Here is a 27,427-nt window from a genome sequence, read left to right on the forward strand (position 1 = left end):
CCGGCAGTGTCAATTATGGCGGCGCCCACCGTGTAGTAAACCCTGATCACCGGATGGTACGCAAACAGAAGCCGACCCAACTCCAGGAGTCTACTTTTAGATTGACCAATGAACGCGAGGCAAGAGACACGCCCTCTTCCGTCTCTCCACCAATAGTCTTCTGAAGTCTTCAGCAGACTCCAATCATTGTTTCCTCTTCTCTTGACTGAAAAGCCAGCGGTCCAGTGAGCGCACCCTCAGTAGGACGGTGGAGGCCGGAAGCACTGTAGCTCGTGTTGGGGCGCGGGACCGGTACCCGGGTTTGGTCGGCTCTTCTCGGAGCGCGCGGAGGCGAACGGGAAACCAGCTGAGCGGCAGATCGGGTGCGCGGGGTCCCGGTGCGGGGACGTTGGGCCTGCGGGTGAGCGGGAGAGAAGAGACGCCGGGGGTTAAGGGGAGAAGGAATGGGGGGGGGGGCGAGACCAGGAGGGGCGGGGCGGTTGGGGCGCTTGCGCGCGCGGCTGTGACCGTTGGGCCCCGGGGGGGCATGCGCCGGGGCGGGACGGCAGTTGGCGCGCGGGACTCGGACTCTCTTCTGGGATGTGCTGTCATGGCGCCCCAGGGGGAGATCCAGACTTAGGGCGAGAACCTGCTTGTCCGAGGAGGTCTCGAGGCGTCTCGAGACTGTATGGGGAGGTGTTCGGAGAGCGACGCCGCATCTGGTACCGCAATGGGAGAAGCTGAAGCCTCTAGACGTGACGGGCTTCTCCGAGCGGGAGGGACTCAGCTCAGTTGTTGCTCTGCGTTAGGGGGAGTTCGTGGTTCCAGAGATTTAGGGCAAAAAACATGCTTTAGGGAATAAACTTTGAAGTGGACATTCTTTCTAGAATTTGAGGGTAAAGGGTAGTACACGTGCGTGTATGAGTTGTCACTTGTGGTATCAGCTTCCAAGTTCATCCGCTCCTGGGTTCTCAGCAGTCTGTCACCCACCCTGAGCGGGACAAATCTCGCCAAATTGTCTCCTGATCTAACTTGTTTTGAGGTTTAGATCCTGGCTAGCCACTTCTAGGAAATTTTGCTGCCCAAACTCTGTATGTTCCCAAATCTATCTACCCATCAAAGCAAAACGACTTTTTTGACTTTTTTTATTTTTAAATATATTTTATTGATTATGCCATTACAGTTGTCCTATTCCCCCCTTTCATTACCCTCCACACCCCTCCCCCACCATTCCCCCCTTTCCTTCATGTCCACGACTCACAAGTTCTTTAGATTCTGTATTTCCCATAGTATTCCTGCCCTCCCCCCTATTTTCTACCTACCATCTATGCTACTTATTCTCTGTACCTTCTTCCCCCTTCTCCTCCTCCCACTCCCCTGTTGCTAGCCCTCCATGTGATCTCCATTTCTATGTTTCCACTCCCGATCTAGCTGTCCTCTTAGTTTGCTTTTGTTTTAGATGTGGTTGTTAATAACTGTGAGTTTGCTGTCCTTTCACTGTTCATATTTTTTATCTTTTTCTTAGATAAGTCCCTTTAACATTTCATATAATAAGGGTTTGGTGATGATGAACTCCTTGAATTTGACCTTATCTGAGAAGCACTTTTTCTGCCCTTCCATTCTAAATGAAAGCTTTGCTGGATAAATCTTGGCTGTAGGTTTTTGGATTTCATGACTTGGAATATTTCTGTCCAGCCCCTTCTTGACTGTAAGATCTCCTTGAGAAATCTGCTGACAGTCTGATAGGAACTCCTTTGTAGGTGACTGTCCCCTTATCTCTTGCTGCTTCTAGGATTCTCTCCTTCATTTTAATCTTGGCTAATGTAATTATGATGTGCCTTGGTGATTTCCTTCTTGGGTCCAACTTCTTTGGGACTCTCTGAGCTTCTGGATTTCTTGGAAGTCTATTTCCTTTGCCAGACTGGGGAAATTCTTTATAATTTGTTCAAATAAGTTTTCCACTCGTGGCTGTTCCTCTTTCCCTTCTGGTACCCCTATAATTCGGATGTTGAAACATTTAAAGATGTCCTGGAGGTTCCTAAACTCCTCATTTTTTGAATTCTTGTTTCTTCATTCTTTTCTGTTTGGTCATTTTTTTTCTTCCTTCCTGTCCACTCCCTTGATTTGAGTCCCAGTTTCCTTTCCATCACTATTGGTTTCCTGTGCATTTCCCTTCATTTCAATCAGTTTAGCCTCCATATGTTCCTCTAATTTGTGGCTAAAATCGATCAATTTTCTGAGCATCCTGATCACTAGTGTTTTGAACTGTGCATCTGAAAGGCTGGCTATTTCTTGGTCACTTAGAACTATAGGCTCTGGGGCCTTGAGCTGTTCTTGAGTCATAGTGTTTGGTCTGATTGAACCTGTTATGTATGAGGGGTGGAGCCTTAGGTGTTCATCAGGGCCAGGGGACCCAGTTGCTGGGTTGTGACGCTGCATGTGGGGGGTGGGGTCAGAGAGGGGGGAAAATGGCACTTTGCTCTGCTCCACTCTCCCAGATTTCTGTCCCCTCTGGGGCTTCCCACAAGCAAATTGGGCCCCTCTGGTGCTGGTTCCCGGGTTTGTGGGCCCGTGTACTCTCCAGGATCCTGTGGGTCTCTCCAACGAACTCTCTGTGAGCCTGGGAGCCTCTCCTGGACCCTCGACCCCGAGAAAGTCTTTCCAGGTGGTGCTTTCAGGTTCTAATTCCCACTGGGGCCCTAGCCTTAGCAGTCTGTCTTACTGTTCGTTCCTTCGCTTGGTTTATCTGCACGCAAATGTGTGACCACAGTCAGCCAGCTGCCCTGAGCCCTCACTGGGCCGGCCTGTCGCCACCCCACGTCTGGGATCCACCAACCACCTTGGCCTCCGCTCCTGGGTCAGTCGGACCGATGGATCTTTCCAGCCCAACCCGCCTGCTACTGACTCCGCCCCTCTTACCCGTCTGGCTGAGTGGTTCGTTGGTGTTGGACTTCCGCACAGTTCAGTTTTCACTGTTTTGGCTGCGTTTTTGTTTCTAAAACTTTGCTGTCTTTAAATTTGGTTGTGGGAGGGAGCACAGTGTTTCCACTTATGCCTCCACCTTGGCCGAAAGTCCTCTTTTTTGACTCTTTAATACCGTCTCTTGTTCAGCTAAGTTTGAAGCCTAGTGTATCATCGCTGGTTCTCATGCCCGCACATCACCCAGGACGTTGGTCCCACCTTGTAGGGTATTCCACTCTTTTTCCTACTTAACACGGCCCTTGCCTTGGTTAATCCTCTTTCCCTTGGTGACTGGTTTTCCCTGATTCCTGTCTCATCCCCCCATTGCTTTTCCTAGTAACTTGCTCTTGGGCAAATGAAGGGCAAGTACTGATTGAGTGATTCAAATCTAAAGCCTAATCAAAGATTCCCTGGTACAAACATCCTGGACCTGCCCAGCTCCTTTACCTTTGTCTTCTGCCTCTCTTGTCAGCCAGCCAGCCAGCCAGCCCTGCTCTTCATTCCTAGAAAGGGTCTGGTGCTTTTGGGACTGACCCATTTCTTTCCCCTGTTCTGCCTGCTGCCTGGGAAATGACCCCTTCTTGTCTTGTTAGAATCCTCAGGGCTTGTATCAGTTGGCTTCTTTCGAGAATCAGATAGTATATGCTCACATTAGCCTCTAAACTGCCTTGAGGCCTTGATTTTAGTTTCATTTACTCACCATTTCTGTTGAGTGCTTATCTGGTATATATAGACCAAGCCTTCTTTTAGGCTCTTGCCTGGTGGGCTGGCATGACTTGAGGGGTGCTTTTTAGATTGGGGCCAGCAGTAACTGCCTTTCTAGAGCAACATGCCTAAAGGAAGTGGAGGAGTTCATGACCTCTCTGGGCAGCAGGAGCAACGTGTGTAAAGGAGCTGAGGGTGTTGGAGGCTCAGCAGCTAAGACCAGTGAGGGAGGGCAGTGGGAGAGATGAGGTCTGACCTTAGAGGGGACCAGGTTGTATAGGGCCTGGTAGAATGGTGAGAACTTTGAGTTTTATTCTGAGCACAGTGGGAGCCTGTGGAGGGTTTTGAGCAAGACTGACACTCTCTTAACTTAGCTTCTGTAAGTTCCTTCTGGTTGCTATGGGGAGAGTGGATGGAGGGTCATGGGGGATGGAAAACAGGGAGGCCAGTGAGGGGGCTGTTGGCATAATCTAGGCAAGAGATGATGGTACCCAGATTCCCATCACCTGGCAATGAATGAACTGGTACTATGTTCTGTACAGTGGAATATTCAGCCATGAAAAGGAATGAAGTACTGATACATGCTACAGCATGGATAAATTTGAAAACATGCTGTGTGAAAGAAGCCAGAAACAAAGGACCACATATTGTGTAATTCCATTATATTAAATGTCCAACATAAGCATATTCGTAGGAAAGAGTAAATTAATGGTTCCCAATGGGTTTGGGAGGATATGATAATTAAAGAGTAATTTGAGGTGGTGAGATGTTCTAAAACTGACTGTAGTGGTGATTGTATATATCTATGATTATGCAAAAAACCATTGAATTGTACACTGTACAGGATGTAGTATGTGAATATTTTAATGAACTGTTCTAACTTAAAAAAGAAAGGGCGCCCTGGCTAGTGCGGCTCAGTGGATTGAGTGCAGGCCTGCAAACCAAAAGGTTACCAGTTCGATTCCCAGTCAGGACACATGCCTCAGTTGCAGGCCAGGCCCCCCGTTCGGGGCACACGGGAGGCAACTGATTGACATATTTCATACACTGGTGTTTCTTTCCCTTTCTTTCTCTCTCCCTTCTCCTCTCTAAATAAATAAGTAAAATATTTTTTAAAAAGAAAAAGAAAGGGCCATGGCTATGTAGCTCAGTTGGTTAGAGCATCGTCTGCATATGCCGAAGTTGATGGTTTGAACCTTGGTCAGGGCACATACAAAAACCAACCAATGAATGCATAAATACGTGAAACAACAAATCGATGTTTCTGTCTCGCTTTCTGACCACCCTGCCCCCCACCCGGCCTCTCTCCCTCTCCCTTGCCCTCTCTCTAAAATCAATAAATAAAAATTTAAAAGGAAAGAAAGGTAATTGATACCTGCAAGGTAGCAGGGGTGAGAACTGGCCTGATTCTTGTGGAATTTGTTAGCTGGTTGGACAGGACTGCGAGAAAGGAAAGACAGAGCCATTGAAAGAATGGAATTGCCATTTCCAAGATGGGTGAGCAGGCCTATGGGAAGAAACGAAGGGTTTTTACTGGGCATTTTGAACTGAATTTCCACAGGGAAATATAAAAGAGGTGGCTGGAAATCGAGCCTGGAGTTGAGGGGAGTGCTGTTAGAGACACAAGTTTGATAGGACTCAGCACAGAGGTGGCTGAGGCCCTGGGACCAAATGAAGTAGCAGAGAGCATGAGTGACAGGAGGGCCAGAAGCTGGGCCCAGGGCCCTCTGCGCCCAGCTCAGGAAGAGGGGCTCTTTCAGCACCTCTACCCACTAGTTTGGAGGCTGGCGTGGGGCAGGAGTAACAAAGACAGTATTGTCACATGTGGATCCCTATAACACCTGTAGCACCTCTTGCACCCAGAAGGTGCTCCGTGTGTATTGGATTAAGTAGAGCCAGAAGGTGAGCTTTATATTAATTCCACTTACCATCTTGGCTTCATTTTTATTGACCCACACCCATTGGGAGTCCTTTTCACGAGAGCACTTAATTCCCCAGTGCAGATCACAGAGAGAGAGGATCTGGGGCTGGGCAGATGCTGCTCTCTCACAAACTCAGGTCTCTGTAGCACCAGGTGCAGGTTGGGTGGGTTCCTTGGGGATTGATAGGGACAGGGCTTCTTTAAGGTAGGTGGTCTCAGGTGGTTTATTAGAACTGAGACCGGAATGGTGAGAAGGAGGCATGTGTGTGAAGACCTGGAAGCAGTTCATTTTGGTGTCATCAGTGGGCTGTATAATCTTGGGGTAGGGGCTTGATGAGTCTGAGCAACCAAGCATGGATGGGGGTGATTTGAAATGGGTGGTGTGGAATGAGGTGGGCAGGGGCCAAGGAGATGGGTTGTGAGGGCTGTGGGGAGGAATTGGGATATCACTCTGAGAGCAAGTGTATGTACATGTGGGTATAGCTGGCAGGGTATAGGGAGAGCTGAGGTGGCTTGGAGGAGAGTGGTAGAGATACGGCTACAACAGGCTGAAGTTGGGAGGTGCTGCACAGAAGGAGCTGACAGGACATGCTCCTGGAGTTAATATGGGGGTGAGGGAAGGAGGAGCCACCAAATGATGTTCTGTCTCAGCTTTATCAACTGGGTGGCTTTCCAGGCCAGCCCCTAAGAATGACCTCAGTGCATAGCTCCTTTGGACCTGTGTCAACAGCCTGTAGTTGCTGTGTAGCCTTCTCCCTTGCCTGGTGGGTTTTCCTGCGTCTCAGTTGCTTCTCTGAGCCCTTCCTCTCTCCTCTGTCCTCAGCATTATGGCAGAACAGGATGTGGAAAATGAGCTTCTGGATTATGAGGAAGATGAAGAGCCCCAGGCTCCTGCAGAAAGCACCCCAGCGCCCCCTAAGAAAGATGTTAAGGGGTCATACGTTTCCATCCACAGCTCTGGCTTCCGGGACTTTCTGCTGAAGCCTGAGCTCCTGAGGGCCATAGTGGACTGTGGCTTTGAGCATCCATCTGAGGGTATGCTTCCCTGGTCCTCCCCACCACACCCCTCCTCTGACTGTCCTCACTGTGGTTCCCTCAACCGCCTGATGAGGGGCCCACACAGAGGGAGCATCCGGTTTCCAATCACTCAGACACTCTCTCTCTCTCTCAGTTCAGCACGAGTGTATTCCCCAAGCCATCCTGGGCATGGACGTCCTGTGCCAGGCCAAGTCTGGAATGGGCAAGACAGCGGTCTTTGTGTTAGCCACTCTGCAGCAGATCGAACCCGTCAATGGACAGGTGGGTGGGCACCCTCCCTCCCAGGCCTAACCTGCCTGAGCTAGCAGGCCCTAACAGCCCCTCTGTTAAAAATTTCTGTTCCCACATTCTGTTTGTGGCCCTTTAAAACAAAGTACAGTACTTGTAACAAAATTCCCCCCCTTAGTTGTAACAAAATTCCTCTCCAGAATAATAAAGCAAGAGAAAAAACTGGAAAGTACCCATTGATTTGCCATAGTTTTTACTGTATATTTTCTAAACTGTCCCTATTTCTGAAGGGGGGTTATACTGCACACGGTTTTGTTACTGCTCTTGCTGCTGAGATACCATAGCTGTCTTCTCATGTCATGAAAATTGTGTGCCACTCTCTTAGGGGATAATTGAGGTGAATACCAGTGTTATGTTCTTGTCCTGCTGGGGCAACATCCTTGGGCTGCGTGTGGGTGCATGAGCTCTGGTTTTCTTAGGGTGTGTGGTGAAGAGGGAGGTTGTGTGGTGGCCAGGTCAGTTGGAGAGCAGAGACTCAGCATGGGGCCCATCACTGGCTAGAGAGCAGTAGTGTGGGCTCTGGCCAGGGAGGATTTAGGATACTTCCTTGGGTGAGTCTTTCATGCCTACCCCACAGGTGACAGTCCTGGTCATGTGCCACACTCGGGAACTGGCCTTTCAGATCAGCAAGGAGTATGAGCGCTTCTCCAAGTACATGCCCAGTGTCAAGGTGAGCCTCCTTGGGCCAGGCTGGGCGTCACGTGGTTGTCTGCAGCCTGGCTGGCCTCAGCTCTGGCCCAGCCAGCATTTACCAAACTTGGCTGTAGCAGCTGCCTTTGAGGTTTGCGGTGGTTTATACTCCTTAAAAGTCTGGTGAATTATGCATGGCCCCAGAGGCCTGTGCCAGTCTCCGCCCTGGGCTGCTTTTCAGTGGAGCTGTGCCCAAGCTCTCAGGCCTCTCTAGGCTCAAGTATTGGAGCCTGCCGCATGCCCTCAGCCTGAGGTGGCAGGACCACCAGCTGGGTGACTGTTATTATGGAGTGGAGTGAGAGGCTTCAGCCCCTAGATGGGCAAAAATGACTTCCTCTACACCTTCATAGGTGTCCGTGTTCTTTGGGGGCCTTTCTATCAAGAAGGATGAAGAGGTGTTGAAGAAGAACTGTCCCCACGTTGTGGTGGGGACTCCAGGACGCATCTTGGCACTCGTGCGGAACAGGAGCCTCAACTTGAGGAACGTGAAGCACTTTGTGCTGGACGAGTGTGACAAGATGCTGGAGCAGCTGGGTGAGTGTCCCTCACTGGGTTTGTGGGGGCTGCCAGAGACCCATCCAGCTTCATCCTCCTCCCTCTCAGCCCCACAGACTCCAGAGCCAGGTGGGCTCTGACAGATAGACCAAGGACTTTCCCACATTGGGGTCATGCGGGTGGCTGGCACACAGGTCTCCTGTAAATGATTTTAGGGCGAGTTCTACTTGTTTTAGACTGATGCGACCTGCTACTTCTGACTCTCAAGCTGAGTAGGACCACAGGGCCCAAATGAGCCCTCATACATGTTAGTCCTGGGCTTGCCATGGCCTCATCTCCTGCTGGGTTAGTTCTAGGCCCCTGCCTACCCTCAGTGAGCCCTGACAGGGCCAGTCAGAGATGGGGCTTGTGTCCAGGGAGGCAGCTGCAGCTCTCACCCCAGCGGCTGTCTCTGCTTCAGGCTCCCCTCCCTGAAGTGTGGCTCCAGGTACGCTGGCACGGCTGCTTCGCTCTGGCAGCGTGTAAGTGGATTGCAGCTCCTCCTGGGCCTGCGCTCACCCTGAGTCCAACCCCATAGGCATTGGGGACTCACCCCTCCCTCTACTCCTTGTGCACACCATCCCCATCTTGGTGCTAGGTTGGGAGGCACTGGGACTGGTCTTGGGTGGGGGTTGAGGTCTGGCAGGAGCTCAGGCCCACCTGTTTCTTGTCTTCCCCACCTAGACATGCGGCGGGATGTGCAAGAGATTTTCCGCCTGACACCTCATGAGAAGCAGTGCATGATGTTCAGTGCCACCCTGAGCAAGGAGATCCGGCCCGTCTGCAGGAAGTTCATGCAAGATGTGAGTAGGGCAGTGGCCAAGACCACAGTGCAGCAGCTTTGGTCTTCCCGGGTCATGGGGCCCAAGCTGACTCTGCTGCACGACACCCACAGCACAATGCTGAGAGGCTGTGGAGCCCGCCCTCCCTCCTCTGTTTTGTCAGTTTGGGAGCTGAGCTTGGTCCAGACCTGAGCCAGACCAGAGCTTAGATCCAGCTGTTGGGAGAGAAGTGTTTACTGGGTGCAGCAGCCTCTCTGGGAAGCATCACAACGTGGAGTTGCTTCTGGAAGGTTCTGGGCAGGCAGAGTGCCCAGAAGTAAAGCCTTGCCCACCCCTTCCTGCTCCACTCTCCTCAGCCTATGGAGGTGTTTGTGGACGATGAGACCAAGCTCACACTGCACGGACTGCAGCAGTACTATGTCAAGCTCAAAGACAGTGAAAAGAACCGTAAACTCTTTGACTTGTTGGATGTGCTGGAGTTCAACCAGGTGACACTGCTCTCGCCTGTGGAGGGGCTCTGGGCCTTTGGGAGGGCAGTGCATGGGAACTCTGGCCCTGACTCCACTGCCTTCCTCTGGCAGGTGGTGATCTTCGTGAAGTCGGTGCAGCGCTGCATGGCCCTGGCCCAGCTGCTTGTGGAGCAGAACTTCCCAGCCATCGCCATCCACAGGGGCATGGCGCAGGAAGAGCGGTGAGTACGTGCTGCCATGAAAGCCCAAGGCAGGACCCTGGGAGGCAGTGCTACCCAGGAACCCAGTACTTGATAGCTACCTCTTCCTCCTGTGCCCAGCCTGTCACGCTATCAGCAATTCAAGGACTTCCAGCGGCGGATCCTGGTGGCCACCAATCTATTTGGCCGAGGAATGGACATTGAGCGAGTCAACATCGTCTTCAATTATGACATGCCTGAGGACTCGGATACCTACCTCCACCGGGTGAGTGGCCCCAGAGAGGTGTCACCTCCTTGGTGATCCCTTTTGGCGTGAGAACCAGGCCCAGCTTGTCTTCAGATCCCCAGGTTGTGTCTCTGTGGCCTAATCTATGCTCTTATCTCCCCGCAGGTGGCCCGTGCAGGTCGCTTTGGCACCAAAGGCCTAGCTATCACTTTTGTGTCAGATGAGAATGATGCCAAAATCCTCAATGATGTTCAGGACAGGTTCGAAGTGAATGTGGCAGAGCTTCCTGAAGAAATCGATATTTCCACATACAGTAAGTGGCTCGGGCAGGAGGGGTGGGCTGGGGTCCAGGGGCCTCCCCTTCTCAGTGGCTGCCTCGTGTGTGTCTTACAGTTGAGCAGAGCCGGTAACCACGCGCCTGATATCCTGGAGCCACCCTGCTTCCCACGTGCTGCTTCAAGTCCTTTCTGGGCCACAGCAGGCCTTTCTTTTTACTGTTTAAAAGCTGTAGATTTGTGTAAGAATAAATTTTTATTATGAAAGCCTGCCTTTCACCCATCTGTTTCTTACTGGTCTCTGCATTTCACAGACACAGTGGGTCTGGCTAGGGAGCCCCCAGCCAGCCAGCAAAGCCACCTTCTGTATCAATGTGAGATTTAAGTGTCATTGAACATTGAACATTGACTATAAACATTGAAAAGTTTATACAGATAATAAAAAAAATTACACAATATCCACCACTTTCAAAACAGTGAGATCCCTCTGCCAAAGAGGCAGACTGGCCTCTGTACCGTGAGCCACGGGGCCAGTAATGCCCTTCTCCCATCCTTGACCTCAGTCTTAGCTTAACAGGAAAAGTCGAATCCCAGCACCCTGCCCTCTTGATTGTAGCAGACAGATGAGTGGAAGGCCAGGTGGGCACAGGACCCTTGTCTGTCGGGGCATTGTGTACCAGGGCAAGAGGCTATCACCCTGGGCCAGCCCCTGCCCACCTGGGGTCCCAGCTGGGGTGCAGCAGAGGCAGCCACAAGCAGGCCCATCAGGTCCGATTTTACCCTGGCTGTGTGTTCTAGGTTTGTTGCCAGAGAACAACTATCAGCTCTTCCTCTCCAAGGAGGGCAGAGAGAGGAGGGTGGTGGCAGAGGAGGGGACAGTCTTCAGCATGTGCAAAAGCTGCTGAGGAGGCCACAGGAGCTACTGGTCTGGCCAGAACCGGTCGTCACATTCCAGACTCTGACGTCCTGAGGACCTGGAGAGAGAGGAGCCCAGTGAGGACCAAGTCCAGCCCAAGGCTGCCTTCTGGCCCAGCACCTCCGCACCAGGGTTGGCCCTTACCTTAGTCTGGTTGTGGCTGGAGCTTGATGTAGACGTGGTGAAGTCTGAGTACTTGTTTCCAGTGACCATATAAGCCCACTTCCAGTACTCCTCCCTCACCTGCAGGGCCCAAGATGCCAGGTCAGGGGAGGTGCAGCCCTGAGAAGTAGGGGAAGGGGGAGAGTACCAGTCTCCCCTCCACATGGGGACCCAAAGCCCACCTTCTTGTTGAGCAGGCAGTGCAGCAGGAAGAGGAAGAGGCCCTGAAAGCAGTTGAGGATGGTGAAGATGTAGGCCAGCACATGACTATAGCTCTTCCCATCAAAGAGGAACAAGCCGGAGGCCCATGTGCAGCCCAGCACAAAGAGCTGTGCGATGGCTGTGATGGTCAGCACCCTGGGGGAGAGACAGCAGCTGCAGCAGGGGGCCAGCCCCAACATCCCACCTCTCTCCGTTAGCCCCTGCCCTCACCTGGCCTTCTTTAATTTATTCATGTCTGGGTTGATCTCAGAGAACTTCTGAGTGAGCTTCCAGACAGTTGTCACAAAGATGACAGTATTGCACTGGGCGGGGAGCAGAGAGTTTGTATTAGGGGTTGTCCTTAGAATTTGCAGGGAGAGCTGATCTGTTGGGCTCAGTGAGGGGCCAGGTGGCTCAGGCTTTGAGGGTGGAGTGTGAGGGGATAGTTACCAAAATGATGAAGGCCACAGGTCCATTGAAGCTCCAGACAAAGCCGTGGTCTTTTGTCAGCCAGCAGCTGGGCGAGAAGGGAGGAATTAGGAGCCTGAGGGGAGTTGGGGGAGTGGAGCACTGTGTGTGGTCCACATACTTGGTGCGCCACCCCATGTCCCTGGATGATGCCAGACCATTTTGTGGCCCCACCACTCCAAACTCACAAGTGTTCACGGCCATAGCCATTGTGATAGGCTGCTGCTGAGATGGCCACGATGAGCCCCGGAACACCGTAGCCAATCAGGTAGAGCCAGCGCTTGCTCAGGCCCTGGCCCTGGAACACACGCACCACAAGGAAATAGAGCTCCAGGCCCTCCAGGCTCATCCAGCAGAAGGCGGCCAGGAAGCAGTAGTGCAGCAGCCCGGCCACCAGGCGGCAGCTCGGCCCCACCTGCAGGGGCGGAGGGGGAACCCCCATGTCAGCAAATGGCTAGGACACCCACTGCCAGGCCACAGGCAGCCAATCTCCCACCCTTACAACAGGTGGGGTTCAGGGAGTGGGAGAGCTCCCCTTACCCAAGGCCTTGCTGGCCTAGTGCCCTGGTGCAAGTGGGGCACTCCACAGGGCCTGGCCTCACCTCGCGGCCTTTGTTCTCGATGCCTGCCAGAAATATGGCGGAGCCCAAGAAGAGGCATATGCAGAGGTGCAGGTGCACTGTGGTGCGCGAGCCCTGGATGGGCCGCACTAGCAGGAAGGTGAGGATGCACAGCAGCAGGCAGACCAGCGACAGTGCCAGTCCCACTTTGGTGATCAGAGTCAGCTTCAGGTCCTAGGTGGGGTGGGCAGGGCTTGATCAGCACCCTGAGGGTCTTCCTTGTGGGTCCCACAGCCCAGACCCACCTGAGACCTGACTGGCCTGCAGGACTCAAATTAGGCTGATCACCACCCCCCACCTCTCTGCCTTTAACAACAGAGCAAGTCTGATATATCTTTGTCATCCTAAATGCCACCCCCTACACACACACACACATGGGTGCAGCGAGGTTCCCACTATGCACCCAGACTGTTCTCCCAAAAAGCTCCTCAGTGAAGTCTTGACTGTCCCATCTTTTTCCAGCACTGGTGGGTCCCCTTCAGACCTCATCTGCTTGGCCACACTTATCAGCTCACAGACCCCAGTTTAGTATTTCCTGGGTCTTTGGCCTGTACCACCAATCTTCCCTACTCTGCCTGGCCGATTCCAATTATCCACATGGCCATATATTTATGGATCACCACATTCAGAAAGTTGTGTTTCAGCTTTTAGTGATATTTAACAACTAGACCCACTGGATCGGGGTGGGTAGTCAGGGGCCCACTAGCTGGTATAGGGCCTCTGGCATCAGGCCAGTGTTTAATTGTTGGGTCACGGGGAGGTGGCCTGTGGAACCCAGAGAGGGGACTGGGTGGGGGAGATGCAGCATGGGCCCACCTGGGCTGTGCAACCACCCAGAACCATATCATCAAGAACCAGCTGCTTGTCTCAGCTGAGACGGCCTTTTATCTGTGGGCTTTGAGGGCGGCCCTGGGCTGCTCACCTCCACATCATAGTGGGCCATGAGGATGGCAAAACTGCTCAGGTGGCTGCATCGGCAGGTGGTACTGCCGTTCCTGCTGCCCACCTTCCAGCAGCCTGTGGTGGCCCAGTACCCGCCACTGTCGTTGTCACCCTTCCAGAAGGCACAGATTAGCTCCTGCCGTGACCGGGGCTCCTCCTCCTGTGGGCAGGTGGGGGTGGTCAGAGATGTTAGCCTAGAGCTCGCTCTCGGGTTCTGAGCTTGGGCTGGGTCTGAGAAAGGGCTGCTTTGCATTGACAAGCATTTACTGAGCACCTACTGTGTGTGCCAGCCAGGGGCACAGCACAGAAGAGAGCAGACACAAGTCCTTGCCCTTGTGTAGCTGTTATGCTCTGGGGAGATGGGCAGTATATAGTAAACCAAACAGACGAGGAACTAGATAGTGTGGTAGAAAGTGATAAGTGCTATTGGAAAAAAAAGAAAAGAAAAAAGAGCAGGAATAGAGAAAGGTAGGGCATGACTGATTACAGGTTGTAATTTGAAATAAGGAGGTCAGCCCTGGCTGGTGTGGCTCAGTGGACTGAGCACTAGGCTGTGAACCAAAGGGTCTCTGGTTCAATTCCCAGGGCACATGCCTGGGTTGTGGACCAGGTCCCCAGCAGGGGGCGTGAGAGAGGCAACCACACACTGATGTTTCTCTCCCTCTTTCTACCTCCTGTCCCTTCTCCCTACAAATAAATAAAAATCTTGTAAATAAGGAGGTCAGGAAGAGCCTAAAAGAGAAGGTGGCTTTAGAACAAAGACTAGAAACAGGTAAAGGGCTGAGTCATGTGAGAGAAAGCTGTCCCAGGCAGGGAGCGCAGTTAAGTACAAAGACCCTGGGGTACATTAAGGAAGCAGCAGAATGGACCGAGGTGGGGAATGGAGACTGCGGAGGGGCCACCATGACACTGCCTATGGGGTGAAGAGCGGGACTGATCTCCCCTCCCCACCCAAGGACTCACAGGGTGTGAGAAGGAGAAGTTGACAGGGGAGCCTAGTTTCTCCGTGTTCTTGTTGCTCAGAAAGACCGTGTTGACAGTGGACAGGAGCCTGGGCTGGCCACCACTGACAGGAACTCCGTGTGTGTTTTCCAACTGCGCTTTCTTCTCAGGGTCCAGCTTCAGTGAAGCATTGGCCAGCAATTTCTGCATGTTGCGGCTGGAGAATAAGCCTGCCAGGGTGGGGCCTGGGGGACAGACAGGCCGGTTGCCTTCTCCTGCCCTCCCTCCTCCCTCCTGAGGGAGTATAAATTTATAAGAAGTATAAATTTGGCATTTTCAATTGTTACATGTTCGAAACCTCACCCCTAGCCACACCCAGCTCTTTCTTCCCTCTCCCTGGCGCCCCCTCCATCTCCCTGCTGTTACCCGGCTCCCCGACTCCAACTGCCTCAGCCCAGTTCAGCTGCATCCGTGCATGGCTCTGGCCCAGGGTGACGGTTCCATCCCCTTGCTCCTGGATCACCAGGGACAGCTCTGAGGGGAGAGGGGCAGTGACTGGGGGCTCCCATTGCTGGTTGAGGCCCAGGGCTGGGGTGGGGCAGGAAGAGGCCTCACCTGTGTCCCCACGAGAATGGTAGGTGAAGGAGGGTTCAGGCATGGCTGTGGCCAGGGTCCTCAGGATTTCTTCCAGGTTCAACAGCAGGTAGGTGGCCACATGGTGCCGGTCAGGCAGGGCCAGAGCCTCCAGGTCCCCAGGGACTTCCAGTAGCTCATCCAATGCCTTGATGATATTCTGGGGGTGAAGGGTGACAGCTGCTGGGTCACTGCACCACAGGAACCTCCCAAAGGACGTGATCTCACTCCCTCACAAGGGGACACACCAGAGAACCACCCAGGGTGCCTGGGGGAGAGACATGGAGACACAGCAGTAGCCAGAAGACAAGTAGTGGGGTGAGTGGATGCCTGGGAGCACCTGAAACAATGGCTCTTAACATTTATCAGTCCCAGATGTTCTGCCAGGGACTGTTCTCAGTCTGCACTGTCCAGGACAGTCGCCATGAGCCACGTGTGGTGCCATGTTGATGTGGTAATATTTCGAATCTATTGGGTTAATGCAACCTTCACATTAATTTCACTTGTTTACTTCTACTTTTTAAAAAAATAAAGCTACTAGAAAACTGACATAAGGGGCTCATGTATTCCTGCCGGGCTAAGTGCATATGCTAAAACTTATGTCTGATGCCGTGCGCCGGGCAGGAATCTCCAAGCCCTCTCTTAGTTCACTTAACCCTTCACAACCACTGCATGAAGGAGACTGAGCCCCATGCAGGGGGAGTCACTTGCCTGAGGTCACAGCAGAAAGGGCAGTGGGGATTGGAAACTTTTTGGCTCAGCTTCAGAGGCAAGATCCTCCCTTGCTCCATTCTGTAGCCATTAGATTCCTCTTGAGTGTGAGTGTGCGTCTGAGGGCCCTGCTCCAGCCACTGGGGGACCCAGGAACCAGGGTGTGTGTGTACATCTGTGTTTGTGAGATGGGGATATCTATGGGGTGTATATGCTGTGCACACAGCCACACCTGTTTCTCTGATCAGAGGCCCTTGTTTGGGCTGCCTATACTCACCCAGAAGCATCCCCAGCCAGCCCCACACTGTGCTGGGGTCCCCCCAGGTCCAGCCCTTACCTTGATGGTGTCCTTGGCTGAGGCAGGCGTGAAGCCTCTGCTAAGATCCTGGACTTCTTTTGAAAAGTTGGAGAGACTCTGGGAGAGAGGAGAGAAGGGGTCAGAGAGCCTCACCTGTGGTGGGGGAGCAGCACGGGGAGCAGTCCCTGCTGGAGTCACTCACCTGGCTCTTGATTCCAGGAGGAAGGGTCCAGGTGGGGAAAGAGATCACTTCAGGGAACAGAACAGAGGTTCATTAGGTGAGAGAATGTCTGTGTGTATTGGAGGTGGGGTCTAGGGTCAGTCAGGCCAGGTACCTTCACACTGGGTAGTCCTATGTTTAGGTGGAAATCCGGGTTTGGGCACCAAGCCTGGGAGGCAGTGGCACAGGTATGAGCCAGGAGAGTTGATGCAGAAGGTGGAGTTGTCACACTGATGCTCCCTGGATGTGCACTCGTCCACATCTGGGGACATGAAGAGGGGAGTCAGGCCCTGCCTGTCCCGGCCAGATCAGGCTCCTCTCTCCTCCTCATCCCACCCTCTTCTCCATGTGAGTACCCCCTACCCCTACTCCTCTGCTGGAGATGATGACAGCTGGTGACCTGCAGGTCCCCAAGTGGTGGACCCAGGGACTATGGCAAGTGTGCAGAGGCCTGACATGTAGCAGGTGAGCCCCACACTGATATGTGGTATTGAAATACCTTCATCCCAGTGAGTGATTAGCTGCTGCCTGGTCCCCCAGGAGCCTTCCCCTGCATACCCTGGCTCCTTCCCTGGGCCCCTTGAGACCCTTTCCCATTTAGCCTCAAAAGAACACTTTGCAGGGCAGGGCACACCCAGCATTTGTTCTGCTGGGTTCCTGTGTGCGCCACTGAGTGCGTGATCAGATGGTTTCACTTGTGGCCTCCAGATGTGCATAGGACCTGAACTCTGAACCTTCACAGGTGGTGTTGTTTGGGCCATTGGGGGCCCCAGGAACTGGCTTCCAGCGCCGTGGCAGCAACACACATAGCTGCCCTGGGTGTTGAGGCAGTGGGTGGACTTGTGGCAGGGGATTTTCCCCAAGGTACATTCATTCACATCTGAGAACAAAGCCAGAGTTTCAAGCCCTCCCTCCGCTCATTGTACCCACTTCTCACTTCCCCACACTAAGGACCCCACATTTAGTACACAGGCCACCAACTGGTGACCTTCAACTTCACCCTCTAAGCATCTTATGGTGGCCTCCCTGCAAGATGGACACAGCAGGGTCCATTGTCTCCAGTGTATAGGTGGCAAAACCAGGAGGGAAACTGAGTTTCTGGCTGGACTTCCTGACCAAAGGCTCCTGCCTGCTCCCTCCTGGGCCCCGGCCCATGTTGACACCTCCCTCGGCTTGCATGTGACACATGAGAAAGGGGAATGTCTAGGGGTGCTCACAGGGGTTGCACAGAAAACCCCCTGCTCTCTGGCAGGGCCTCTCAGGAAGGCAAATTTGGGGCAGGCCCTTGGTAGGCCTGTGGCATCTCAGGAACCTCAGAATCTTCCTCCGCCTCCTCGGGCTGCAGGACCTGCTCCGGCTCCTTCCCCAGCTCCAGTCCAGCCTCATAGTGTCTTCCTGGGGCCTCTACCTCTGCACAGCTTCGGGTCCTCCGGGTTGGTCTCCAGCCCCGGGTGTTGACACAGATGTGGCAGCTTTTGCAGATTCCAAGGCCCAGCTGACATTTGTCCACATCTATAGGGGAAGGAGAGCGTGGTGGACGCCTGCAGCCATGGGCAGCCTTCTAGCATAGAAGCATCTGAAAGCATCCCAGGTGTGTGGGTGCCTTTTCTAATTCACACGGAAGTGTCCTGTGGGTAAACGTGGTGGCCTAGACGCTTTGTCGCCCAGACGTGGCCAGAAGCAGCCCACGTCCTCCCAGACAGCTTTGACTCCTTCAGACTCCCAGGCAACTCCCAGATGGCACGGGGACATCACCACCACATATCCAGCCTGAGGACTTGGGCGAAGGCCAGGGTGGGCCTTCCCGGAAGCAAGTGCAGGAGAAATGCTGCATTCCCTCAGCAGGGCTCATTTTGGTGGCCTTTACCCTGACTCCCCAGGAGTGGGGGCTATGGGCTGAGTTCTCCTTAGAATCCTGGTGGCTCTGGTGAGACAGCGGTCTGTCATCCAGGCTAATTCAGAGACTCCAGCCTGTGGAGATGGATCAAGAACCACCCCTGAGCCTGACAAGACTTTTGGGCAGGAGCCCAAGAAATGAAAATAGTGCCAGAGAGGCCAGGACAATGGGTGCCAGGCCATGATGGACAGCAGGGCCCACATCCAGCCACACAGCCTTGGAACAGTAACGGTGCCTCTTCCAGTCCTCAGGAAGGCATCCCTGGACGGGCAGAAGTGGTGAGAGTCCACGGGCGAGCCCAGGCAGCGGTGGGCAAGGGCTGGGTGCCTGGAGTGGGGAGCAGGTGCTGATGCGTGAAGAGTGGCAGGTGTTTCTGTCATGTAGCTCCTTGATCTCTCACCAGCGACACAGACCTGTGGGCTTTGCCAAGGGCCTCAGCCTCCATCTTCTGTCCCTCAGTGGGTTGACCTTCTCAGGAGAGGATTAAACCTGGGGCAATGGTCCCCAATGACACCTTCTCTTATCTTCTGGTCCAGATGGGAGCCTCTTCATTCACCCAACTCCCTGAGTCTGGGGCAGAGTTGAGGAGGTCAATGTCACCCTGCTTACCCCCATGTCATTCTACTGGTCCCAGCCATCCAAGCTGCCCACAGTTCCATGAACTAAAATTACTGGGGAGGGTCGGGGCAGGGGCTTCCTTGAGGAAATGGATGCAGGCTGAGTGGCTGAGAATTGGAGTCAGAATGCCAAGAGGCAGCTTTTCCAGGTGGGGTTGTTGGCCAGAGGCAGGGCCAGTTGGGGGAGGTGGGCCCGAATCTCCGTTCTCCCAATTTTCCTGATGGGCCCCCCAGGTCCATCATGGCCCCAGGACTCTGAGAGGCCTTCCAGTGTCAGGTCATATCCTGTCAGTCGCTGGAGATGGTGCAGAAGACAGATGTTGCTCTGGAATGCACTGCACTGTGAGCTCCTGGAGTGTCTTGAATGCCGCCACCATCATTGTTTTACACAAATAAGATGTCAGGTGAGTGGGGAAGACATTCTCAACTTTTGGAAATGGCCTCTGCAGAGGGTTCTGAGCCCCAGGGTTCACAGAGGCTGGGAGACCAGGTAGGTGCCTGGAAGGGCCTGTTGATGCCTGAAGAAAGTGGGGCAAGCAGCCGAGGAAGTGGCCTGGGTCCTGCTCAAAGCAGGCCTCATGGGCCATGACATGAGTAGACAGGCCCTCAGGTGGGCAAAGGATGGAACGCCGAGGCGGGCAGATGGCCCAGCTGAGCCCATTACAAAGCTAGGCCCTCAGACGGCAGGTCCTGATCCAAACCAGCAGGCTGCTCTCTCCCTTGAGGTCCCCCTCACTCTTGTTCGGCGTGTCTCCACCCAGCAGCTCCAGGCCTTGCTCTCAGCCCTGGCCCCTTCCTCACACAGCAGCACATCTCCTCACTCCCCACAACCACCACCTGTGCCGAAGGGCTTGCCTCAGTCCAGGCACATCGAGCACAATCCACAGCCACCACGGGTAGTGGTGCAGGGTGTCCCTGCACGAGGGTGTCCAGCCAAGCAGGCAAATGGGGGCTAGAGATCAGCTCACTCTCCACTCCCCAAACACACTCTGTCCACCCGGAGATGAGGAACCTTTTTCTAATTTCCTCTGCCCTCTGGCCAAGCCACATATTTGGGGCATAACATCCACCCACCGGGGACCCTGTGGACCAGTAGTGTGGTGGATACAGCGCTCCCACTGGGCTCCAGGCAGGTGTGGGTGCAGGTGCCCCCTTCCCTCCCATCAGGAGGCTCTGCCACCTCCCTTCTGCACGCAGGGCCAAAGGGAGGGGGCTGGGACCATGGATTCAGGCTCTTCTTTCTTCAGCCAGGTGGGCTTGTGGGCCCTGATGAGTCCTCCAGGATCCTCAGCCCAGCCTCCTCCTCCACTCGGTATCCTGCACTAACTCCCTGGTTCTGGGCAAGTCCTGGCTTCTGCCTGACCACTGCTGACTCCATCTGCCCCTGCGGATGCCCGAAGCCCCTTCCCTGCTGGCCTGCTCCTCTCGGAAAGGGGGCAGCGCCTGGTGATGTGTGGAGGCCTGGCTGCTCCTGGGGAGGGGATGCACGAGGCCAGCTGTTCTCTGAGCAGCCACCCTGGGGCACGGGCTCTGGGGCGCCGTCCATCCTGGAGAGGGCATGTCAGATCACGGCGACGATCATCCAAAGCCCCACAGCCACCACGTGTTGTGCTCTGTGATCCCCTATCCCTTCCCAGCAGTTCTAGGAAGCAGCACCCTTGTCACTCCCTTTACCAGGTGGGTAAACTGAGGCATGGAGAGATGAAGAACGTGTCCAAGGTCATAACATTAACCAAAGGCACAGCTACTTTTGTTTTTATCTGTAAAAGACCCGCACTCTTTTTTTAACACAAAATCACCATAATATCACATCTTGCACATTGCCAGTGACTTCTGAGTAAGTGTCCTGCCCAACATCACAGACATAGCTGTCAGGTAGCAACATCCGGATTTGGGAACTTGTCTCTTGTGCCACCCTGCCTCTGTGCTGGTGGGATGGGCACAGGCACACTTGTCCCCACTCACACCTGGGCACTGCACCTATGACCAGGGACCTGCCCCTTGTCTGCTGCAGGAATGGCTCTGGTGACCACAGAACTTACGAATGGGGAGATGGAGGACACGGGGTCTTCTTACCTTGACACGTGTTCTCACTCTCATGACTGAAATTCTTTGCCCCAGAAACAAGCCTGTATCCCGGGCTGCACAGGCAGTAGTAGCTCCCCTCCGTGTTCTGGCAACTTGCCAGTTTTCCACAGGACACTGGCCAGGGTGGTACACACTCGTTGATGTCTGAAACAAACAGGACAAAGGGTCACCTCCCAAAGGCATGAGTGACCTCAGGGCAGAGAGCCTCATCTCCTATGTAGCATAGGAGATGCTTAATCAGTGTCTTTTGGGAAAGACTTAGACTCTCAGGCAACACTGCTGCTGCTGTGCTGTGGCTGGAGCAAGCCATTCCTGAAGCGCACACAATCAGCTCTGCTTTTCTCAGCTCTCTGCCTGTCACTCTGGATTTGGATACAGGAGGAAGTGCTGAAGTGGTGGATGTGTAGAAGATCTGCATCTTCCTCCCCAGGCCTGGAAGGGTGAACTGAGGCACGGACTCCAGGCTCATAGAAACCTAGCTCCTCTCTCTCTAGGAAGCCACATTTATTCACTTTTCATTTTTCACCTTTGTATCTCTTCTTTCTTCCTTTTTTTAAAGATTTTATTTATTTATTTATCTTTAGAGGGGAAGGAGAGAGGGAGAGAAACATCAATGTATGGTTGCCTTTTGTGTGTCCCCTGCTGGTAGTTAGCCTGCAAGGAACCGGCATGCAACCCAGGCATGTGCCCTCACTGGGAATCGAACTGCGATCGTCTGGTTTGCAGTCACCTTTGTATCTTTTCCTTTCTCTTTTCTCTGTTTTTGATGATGGTCTGAGGACAAAGGCTGAGACCCCCAACCACCATTCATCCGGGCCCTCCACCCCCCAAGCCTCCATACCATCACAGGTGTCTGAGGGGTCGGTGATGGTCCCCCCAGATGAAGAGAGGAATCCCGGAAGGCAGCTACAGGCAGTGGCATTGGCACATGTGGAGTGTACAGGGCACCAGGAAGCACAGTCCTTGGAGGCAGAGGCTGTGGGGATGGAGACTACAGTCACAAGATGAGGCTGAGACAGGGCCTGAGGAAGAGTGTTGGGAGCAACCCTGAGCTTCCCCCCACAACAGGCCTTTCCCCTGCCTGGGCTGAGAGGTGCAGGTGAGGGCTGGGACTCTGGCTGTGGACTGAGTTACTCCTAGCAGACTCACCCATGGCGTTCGGGGATCCATGTTCAAACAGCAGCACAGAGCTACACAGCGCTGGAACAGAGAGATGAGGGTAAGGGAATCACAGAACAGGTAAGGGTTGACAGAGGCCTGAGGATGACACAGCTGACGGATGTGTCACCCAGTCAGGCTTGGGCTCTGTCCATTACCCAAGAAGAGACGTGGCAGGTGGCCCCTCCTGACCTCCGATGCCCATGACCAGAGGGTCTGCGCCCATCACCTGAGGGTGGGTTTCAGGAACTGAAGAATGGGGAGGGGCCTGAGCCTGGCAGGGGTCTTGGCTTCTGCTGGCCTGTGGGCAGCAGTTCAGGAAATAGACTAGAGCCAGGTGGCCTTGGTTCTAATTCCAGACCTTGGTCAGGCGCCTCGGCTTCCTCTTCTGTAGAATGGGGATGAAGAGGGGACCATCTCCTAGACTCGTGTGGGAGTTAAGCACATAAGTGCTGCCTTTGTGTCGTGTTTGCTGTCTTCATTTCTTTTTTTTAAATACATTTTATTGATTATACCATTACAGTTGTTCTATTCCCCCCCCTTATTCCCCTCCACCCTGCACACCCCCTCCAACATTCCCCCCCTTTAGTTTATGACCACATGTCTCAAGTTCTTTAGATTCTATATTTCCCCCACTATTCTCGCCCTCCCCCTTATCTATTTTCTACCTACTGTCTGTGCTATTGTCTGTACCTTCTCCCCCCTTCTCCTCCTCTCACTCCCCTGTTGCTAACCCTCCATGTGTTCTTCATTTCTGTGGTTCCGCTCCTGATATAGCTGTCCTCTTGGTTTGCTTTTGTTTTAGGTGTGGTTGTTAATAACTGTGAGTTTGCTGTCCTTTCACTGTTCATATTTTTTATCTTCTTTTTCTTAGATAAGTCCCTTGAACATTTCAACAATAAGGGCTTGGTGATGATGAACTCCTTGAACTTGACCTTATCTGAGAAGCACTTTATCTGTCCTTCCATTCTAAATGAAAGCTTTGCTGGATAGAGCAATCTTAGATGTAGGTCTTTGGATTTCATGACTTGGAATACTTCTTTCCAGCCCCTTCTTGCCTGTAAGGTCTCCTTGAGAAATCCGCTGACAGTCTGATGGGAACTCCTTTGTAGGTGACTGTCCCCTTATCTCTTGCTGCTTCTCGGATTCTCTCCTTCATTTTAGTCTTGGCTAATGTAATTCTGATGTGCCTTGGTGTGTTCCTTCTTGGGTCCAACTTCTTTGGGACTCTCTGAGCTTCCTGGATTTCCTGGAAGTCTATTTCCTTTTCCAGACTGGGGAAGTTCTCCTTTATTATTTGTTCAAATAAGTTTTCCACTCGTGGCTGTTCCTCTTCCCCTTCTGGTACCTCTATAATCCGGATGTTGAAACATTTAAAGATGTCCTGAAGGTTCCTAAGCCTTTCTTCCTTTTTTTTATTCTTGTTTCTTCATTCTTTTTTGTTTTAAGATTTTATTTATTTATCTTAGAGGGGAAGAGAAGGGGGGAGAGAGAGAGAGAGAAAGAAATATCAATGTATGGTTGCCTCTCATTCGTCCCCTACTGGGAACCGGGAACCGGGAACTGGCCTGCAACCCAAGCATGTGCCCTGACTGGGAATCGAACCGCGATCGTGTGGTTCGCAGGCCTGCACTCAATCCACTGAGCTACACCAGCCAGAGCTCTTCATTCTTTTCTGGTTGAATGTTTCGTTCTTTCTTCTAGTCCACTCCCTTGATTTGAGTCCCAGTTTCCTTTCCATCACTATTGGTTTCCTGTGCATTTCCCTTCATTTCACTTAGTTTAGCCTTCATTTGTTCCTCTAATTTGTGACTGAAATCAACCAATTCTGTGAGCATCATTATCACCAGTATTTTGAACTGTGCATCTGAGAGGTTCGCTATTTCTTTTTCGCTTAGAGTTATCGGCTCCAGGGCTTTGAGTTCTTCTTGAGCCATGTTTTGGACTGTTCGTGCCTGTTATGTATGAGGAGCAGAGCCCTAGGTGTTCACCAGGGCAGGGCAACTCAGTGGCTGGGTTGTGACGCTATATGTGGGGGCGGGGTCAAAGGAAAGCAATGGTGGTCCCCTCTGCCGCCTCCGGGCCAAGCAGTTGGTCCCACTGTGCGCGAATGTGTGACCGCAGTCAGCTGGTCACCTTGCACACTCACTGGGTTCGCCCACTGGGGCCTGCGTGGTCCGTCTCACTGCTCACTCCTCTGCTGGTTTATCTGCTCACAAGTGTGTGACTGCGGTCAGCCTGCCCCACACCCTCACTGGGTCCGCGCTGCTACCCCGGCTGCCTGCGCTCCTGGGTCGGGGGATCTTTTCTGCCCGACCCTGCTCCGCTCCTCTTACCGGTCCTGGTTGAACGGTTCATTGTTTTCGGACTTCCATATAGTTCAATTTTCTGTTCTTTGGCTGCGTCTTTGTTTACTAAACCTTCATTGTATTCAAACTTGGTTGTGGGAGAAGGCACAGTTTTTCCACCTACGCCTCTATCTTGGTGGAAGTCTGCTGTCTTCATTTCTTCATGTAAAAATGAAGGGGTGGGACCAGGGCTTCTCTCCGATTCCCCCGAATCTAAGGTGCTCCAGCCCACCCACTCTTTCTCAGAGACACAGGTGCAAACGCACAACACCCACATCTGTCAGTCCCAACGGCCAGCCTGGGACCCGGTAGAGACACTTCACCTCCTGGCTCCCTGCACACAGGACAATGCTGTGGGCTCATGTTGGGGGTGGCGCTGTGCAGGCCCCCTAGACCTGCCATTCCTGCCACTTGGTGGCACCCCCTCCCACGGCATGTGCTGGGGGCCCTCCTCAAGTCAGCAGGGCCTCTAGAGATGGGGACCTCCTTGCCATTCACCAGAGAGACAGACAAGGAGACAGAGATAGAGAGAAAATTGAGACAGAGACAGGGACAGAGGAGCTAGAGACACAGAAAAGGGGACAAAGAAGACAGGCAAAGAGAAAATTAAGAGATGAGAGAGAAATAGAGAGGCAGAAGTTAAGAAGACATTGACAGGGCCCTGGCTGGTGTGGCTCAGTGGACTGAGTGCCGGCCTGTGAAGGGTCACCAGTTCGATTCCCAGTCAGAGAACATGTCTGGGATGTGGGCCAGGTCCCCGGCAGGAGGGGACATGCCAGAGGCAACCACACATTGATGTTTCTCTCCCTCTCATTCTCTCTTCCATCCCCTGTCTCTAAAAATATAAATAAATAAAATCTTAACAAATAAATAAAGAAGACAGTGATAGGGAGAGACAGCAGGGAAACCAGGAACTCCTAGAAAGGGAGAGACAGAGATGCCAGAGATTAGACAGAGAGACGCGGAGAGACAGAGAGATTGAGGGTGAGACAGAGAAACGGAAACAGAAAAGGGGAAGGGAGGGAAGAGGGGCCAGGGGCAGCAGGTGGGGGTATGGGAGGACTTGAGGGAGCAGTCCAGTCCCCACTGATCTGGAAATGCTGGGGAGGCAGTCAAGGCCCTGATAATCCAGAGAGGGGGGATGGTGAGTGGAGGGGTGGGGGTCAGGGAGAAGAGCAGGCATGATTCACTTCCTGGGCCAAATGAAGGGATAGCTCATGGCTGGGTCTCCCTGGGAGGAGCTCCCAGGGAAATGTGGGGGTGGGTCATGGTGAGCACAGCTTGAGGAGCTGTGTAAGGTGCAGACTGGAGCACTCAGCCCCAGTGTCCAAACCTGATTACCCTGCAGGCCAGCAGAGGGCAAAGGCCCCCTCCCCGAGGCCCTCCCAGCTAGGTAAACTGAGGCTGGAGTTCCTCTCTTTCTCCTCTCTGGCCACAGGGTTTAGGTAGGTATCCCCTTGGCCAGGACCAGTTCCTCTTTATAGGACAGACCACAAAAAAGCCTTCACTGGCAGGGCAGGACCTGGGCTGACCCGTCCCCAGCAGTGACATTCATGCTCACAGCTGCCCAAGGAGACAGAGGCCCTGTTCACATTCATGGGACAGAGGGACAGACTAGGGCTTAGAGCCCAGGAAAGCCTTACAGAGAATCTGGTGAACAGGGGGCTGGGGAAGGTGAAAGTGAGGGGTCAACTCTCCAGACCCTGCAGGGAGCGGCTTCTTTGTGCCCCAACAGGCTGAGCCAGGCTTTCTGCCCCCACCATGGAGGCTGCTGGGCCAGACCTTCTCCATCTGGGGCCTTGGAAGTCACCCAAACAGGAGCCTGGAGAGTAGCTGCGGGTTGTCTGCTCGCAGTCCCATCCGGTTTGCGTTTCCCCAGCTGCGCCCTGCCCGGCGTAGCCAGACTCCTGCTTGGGGACACTGTGGCAGGGGAGGGGCCATCATTCTCTGGCTGCTCCTCCTGCTCGGGACCCCCCAGCCCATCCCCCAGACTTGCCAGTGAAATCACCATCATCATCACAATGAAAATAACAATAAATAATCTCTAATTCTTACTGAGAACCAGGGCTCCCTCAGCCCTTAACACTGCCCCATAAAGTGGAGACCAGATTTGCTCTGCCCCACTTTATAGATGTGGAAAGTGAGGCTCAGAGCTCTGGGACTTGGCCCCTGACACACCTCTACCCAAATCATCCAACTGTACGCATGCCACAGGCGAATTATATGCTCTGCACATCACACCTCAACAAAGCCAGGAAAAAGGGTTAGCTTGGGTTAGCACAGAGAACCCTGTCCCTGTGGCCTGGGGAAGCTCTGGCACCCCAAATGTCATTTCTTAACTGTCTTTGTTGCCTGGTTGCCCAGGCAACGAGCTGCCCTGATAACCGTTAGAGCCACCCTGGGTGGGGCGGGAAGGGAGGCCTGGGGAAGTCACCGCAAAACTCAAGTCCAACCCCACAGTGGTAATCCCTTCAACCCACAGCTGAGACCCAGCTGAGTCTGAGCAAGACTGCAGGGTCTCTGGGCTTCCCCTGCCACTGTGACAATGGGGGATGTGTTGGGGACACCGCATAGTAGAGGGGTCCCCATCCTTAGCTCCTCAGAGCCCCTCTAAGCCATCTGTTAAAAATGACTTCCTGAAGGGGTCACAGCACTCATTTTTGTCCCCCTCCTTCCCCCCTGCTTCAATTTCCCCTCTTAAGAAGCAGCTTCCAACATGGATCCAGAAGGGAGCATGGAGATCCCTCTGGGTGTGGGAGGACAGGCTCTTAGAGCACCCAGGGGGTCCCTGCCTGGGCGTGGGGGTGCCTGGGCACTGCCAGCTGCTCTCCCACGGCACCCACCTAACCATGCGTCTTTCTCCAAATCAGGCCCCAGAGCTGCGAGCTGTGCCTCCTATTTCACCACAAGGTGGCAGCGGGGGTAGGGAGGGACGAGGGAGGGGAGATGGGAAGCACAGGCACCAAAGGGGTGCTGCCAGGGACCCCCAAACTCTCACCAGATAGGGTGAAAAAGACGCTGAATCGAGGACCTCCCATGGTCTGAGCTGCCGGCAGGGGAAGCAGAGGCCGGGCGGGCCGGGGCTGTTCGTGTTCCCAGACTTGGCAGCTGTGCAGCATCGTGTGGCCTCAGGCCTC

The 27,427-nt window shown here is 53.5% G+C and overlaps 2 protein-coding genes across 3 annotated transcripts; one reads left to right on the forward strand and one right to left on the reverse strand.

The window, feature by feature from the left end:
• Positions 1-218: 218 nt before the first annotated feature.
• On the forward strand, positions 219-10,336 carry DDX39A (DExD-box helicase 39A). 2 transcript variants are annotated; one of them, XM_037041791.1, is made up of 11 exons: positions 219-342; positions 6,386-6,601; positions 6,738-6,865; positions 7,470-7,562; positions 7,933-8,116; positions 8,801-8,919; positions 9,255-9,386; positions 9,480-9,589; positions 9,689-9,833; positions 9,960-10,107; positions 10,188-10,336. In XM_037041791.1, exons 2-11 carry the CDS (start codon positions 6,394-6,396, stop codon positions 10,202-10,204), a joined length of 1,284 nt encoding a protein of 427 aa, XP_036897686.1. In that variant the 5' UTR covers positions 219-342; positions 6,386-6,393; the 3' UTR covers positions 10,205-10,336. The 2 variants fall into 2 exon arrangements, with proteins under 2 accessions (XP_036897686.1, XP_036897687.1); XM_037041792.1 differs by lacking the exon at positions 219-342 and adding an exon at positions 350-400 and having other exon boundaries at positions 6,390-6,601.
• Positions 10,307-27,427, reverse strand: ADGRE5 (adhesion G protein-coupled receptor E5). Its single transcript, XM_037041790.1, has 18 exons — positions 27,289-27,427; positions 21,934-21,984; positions 21,626-21,760; positions 20,773-20,928; positions 16,298-16,444; positions 16,165-16,211; positions 16,002-16,079; positions 14,936-15,113; positions 14,747-14,854; positions 14,342-14,565; positions 13,359-13,538; positions 12,419-12,610; positions 12,005-12,231; positions 11,799-11,865; positions 11,580-11,671; positions 11,330-11,504; positions 11,130-11,228; positions 10,307-11,043 (listed from the first exon to the last, which is right to left on the reverse strand). The coding sequence occupies exons 1-18, from the start codon at positions 27,407-27,409 to the stop codon at positions 11,014-11,016; spliced, it is 2,307 nt and encodes a 768-aa protein (XP_036897685.1). The 5' UTR covers positions 27,410-27,427; the 3' UTR covers positions 10,307-11,013.

The sequence above is a fragment of the Sturnira hondurensis genome, unplaced genomic scaffold (assembly GCF_014824575.4).
Source record: "Sturnira hondurensis isolate 20B ecotype Veracruz unplaced genomic scaffold, ASM1482457v3 Scaffold0003213, whole genome shotgun sequence".
In the NCBI taxonomy this organism is placed as follows: Eukaryota; Metazoa; Chordata; class Mammalia; order Chiroptera; family Phyllostomidae; genus Sturnira; species Sturnira hondurensis.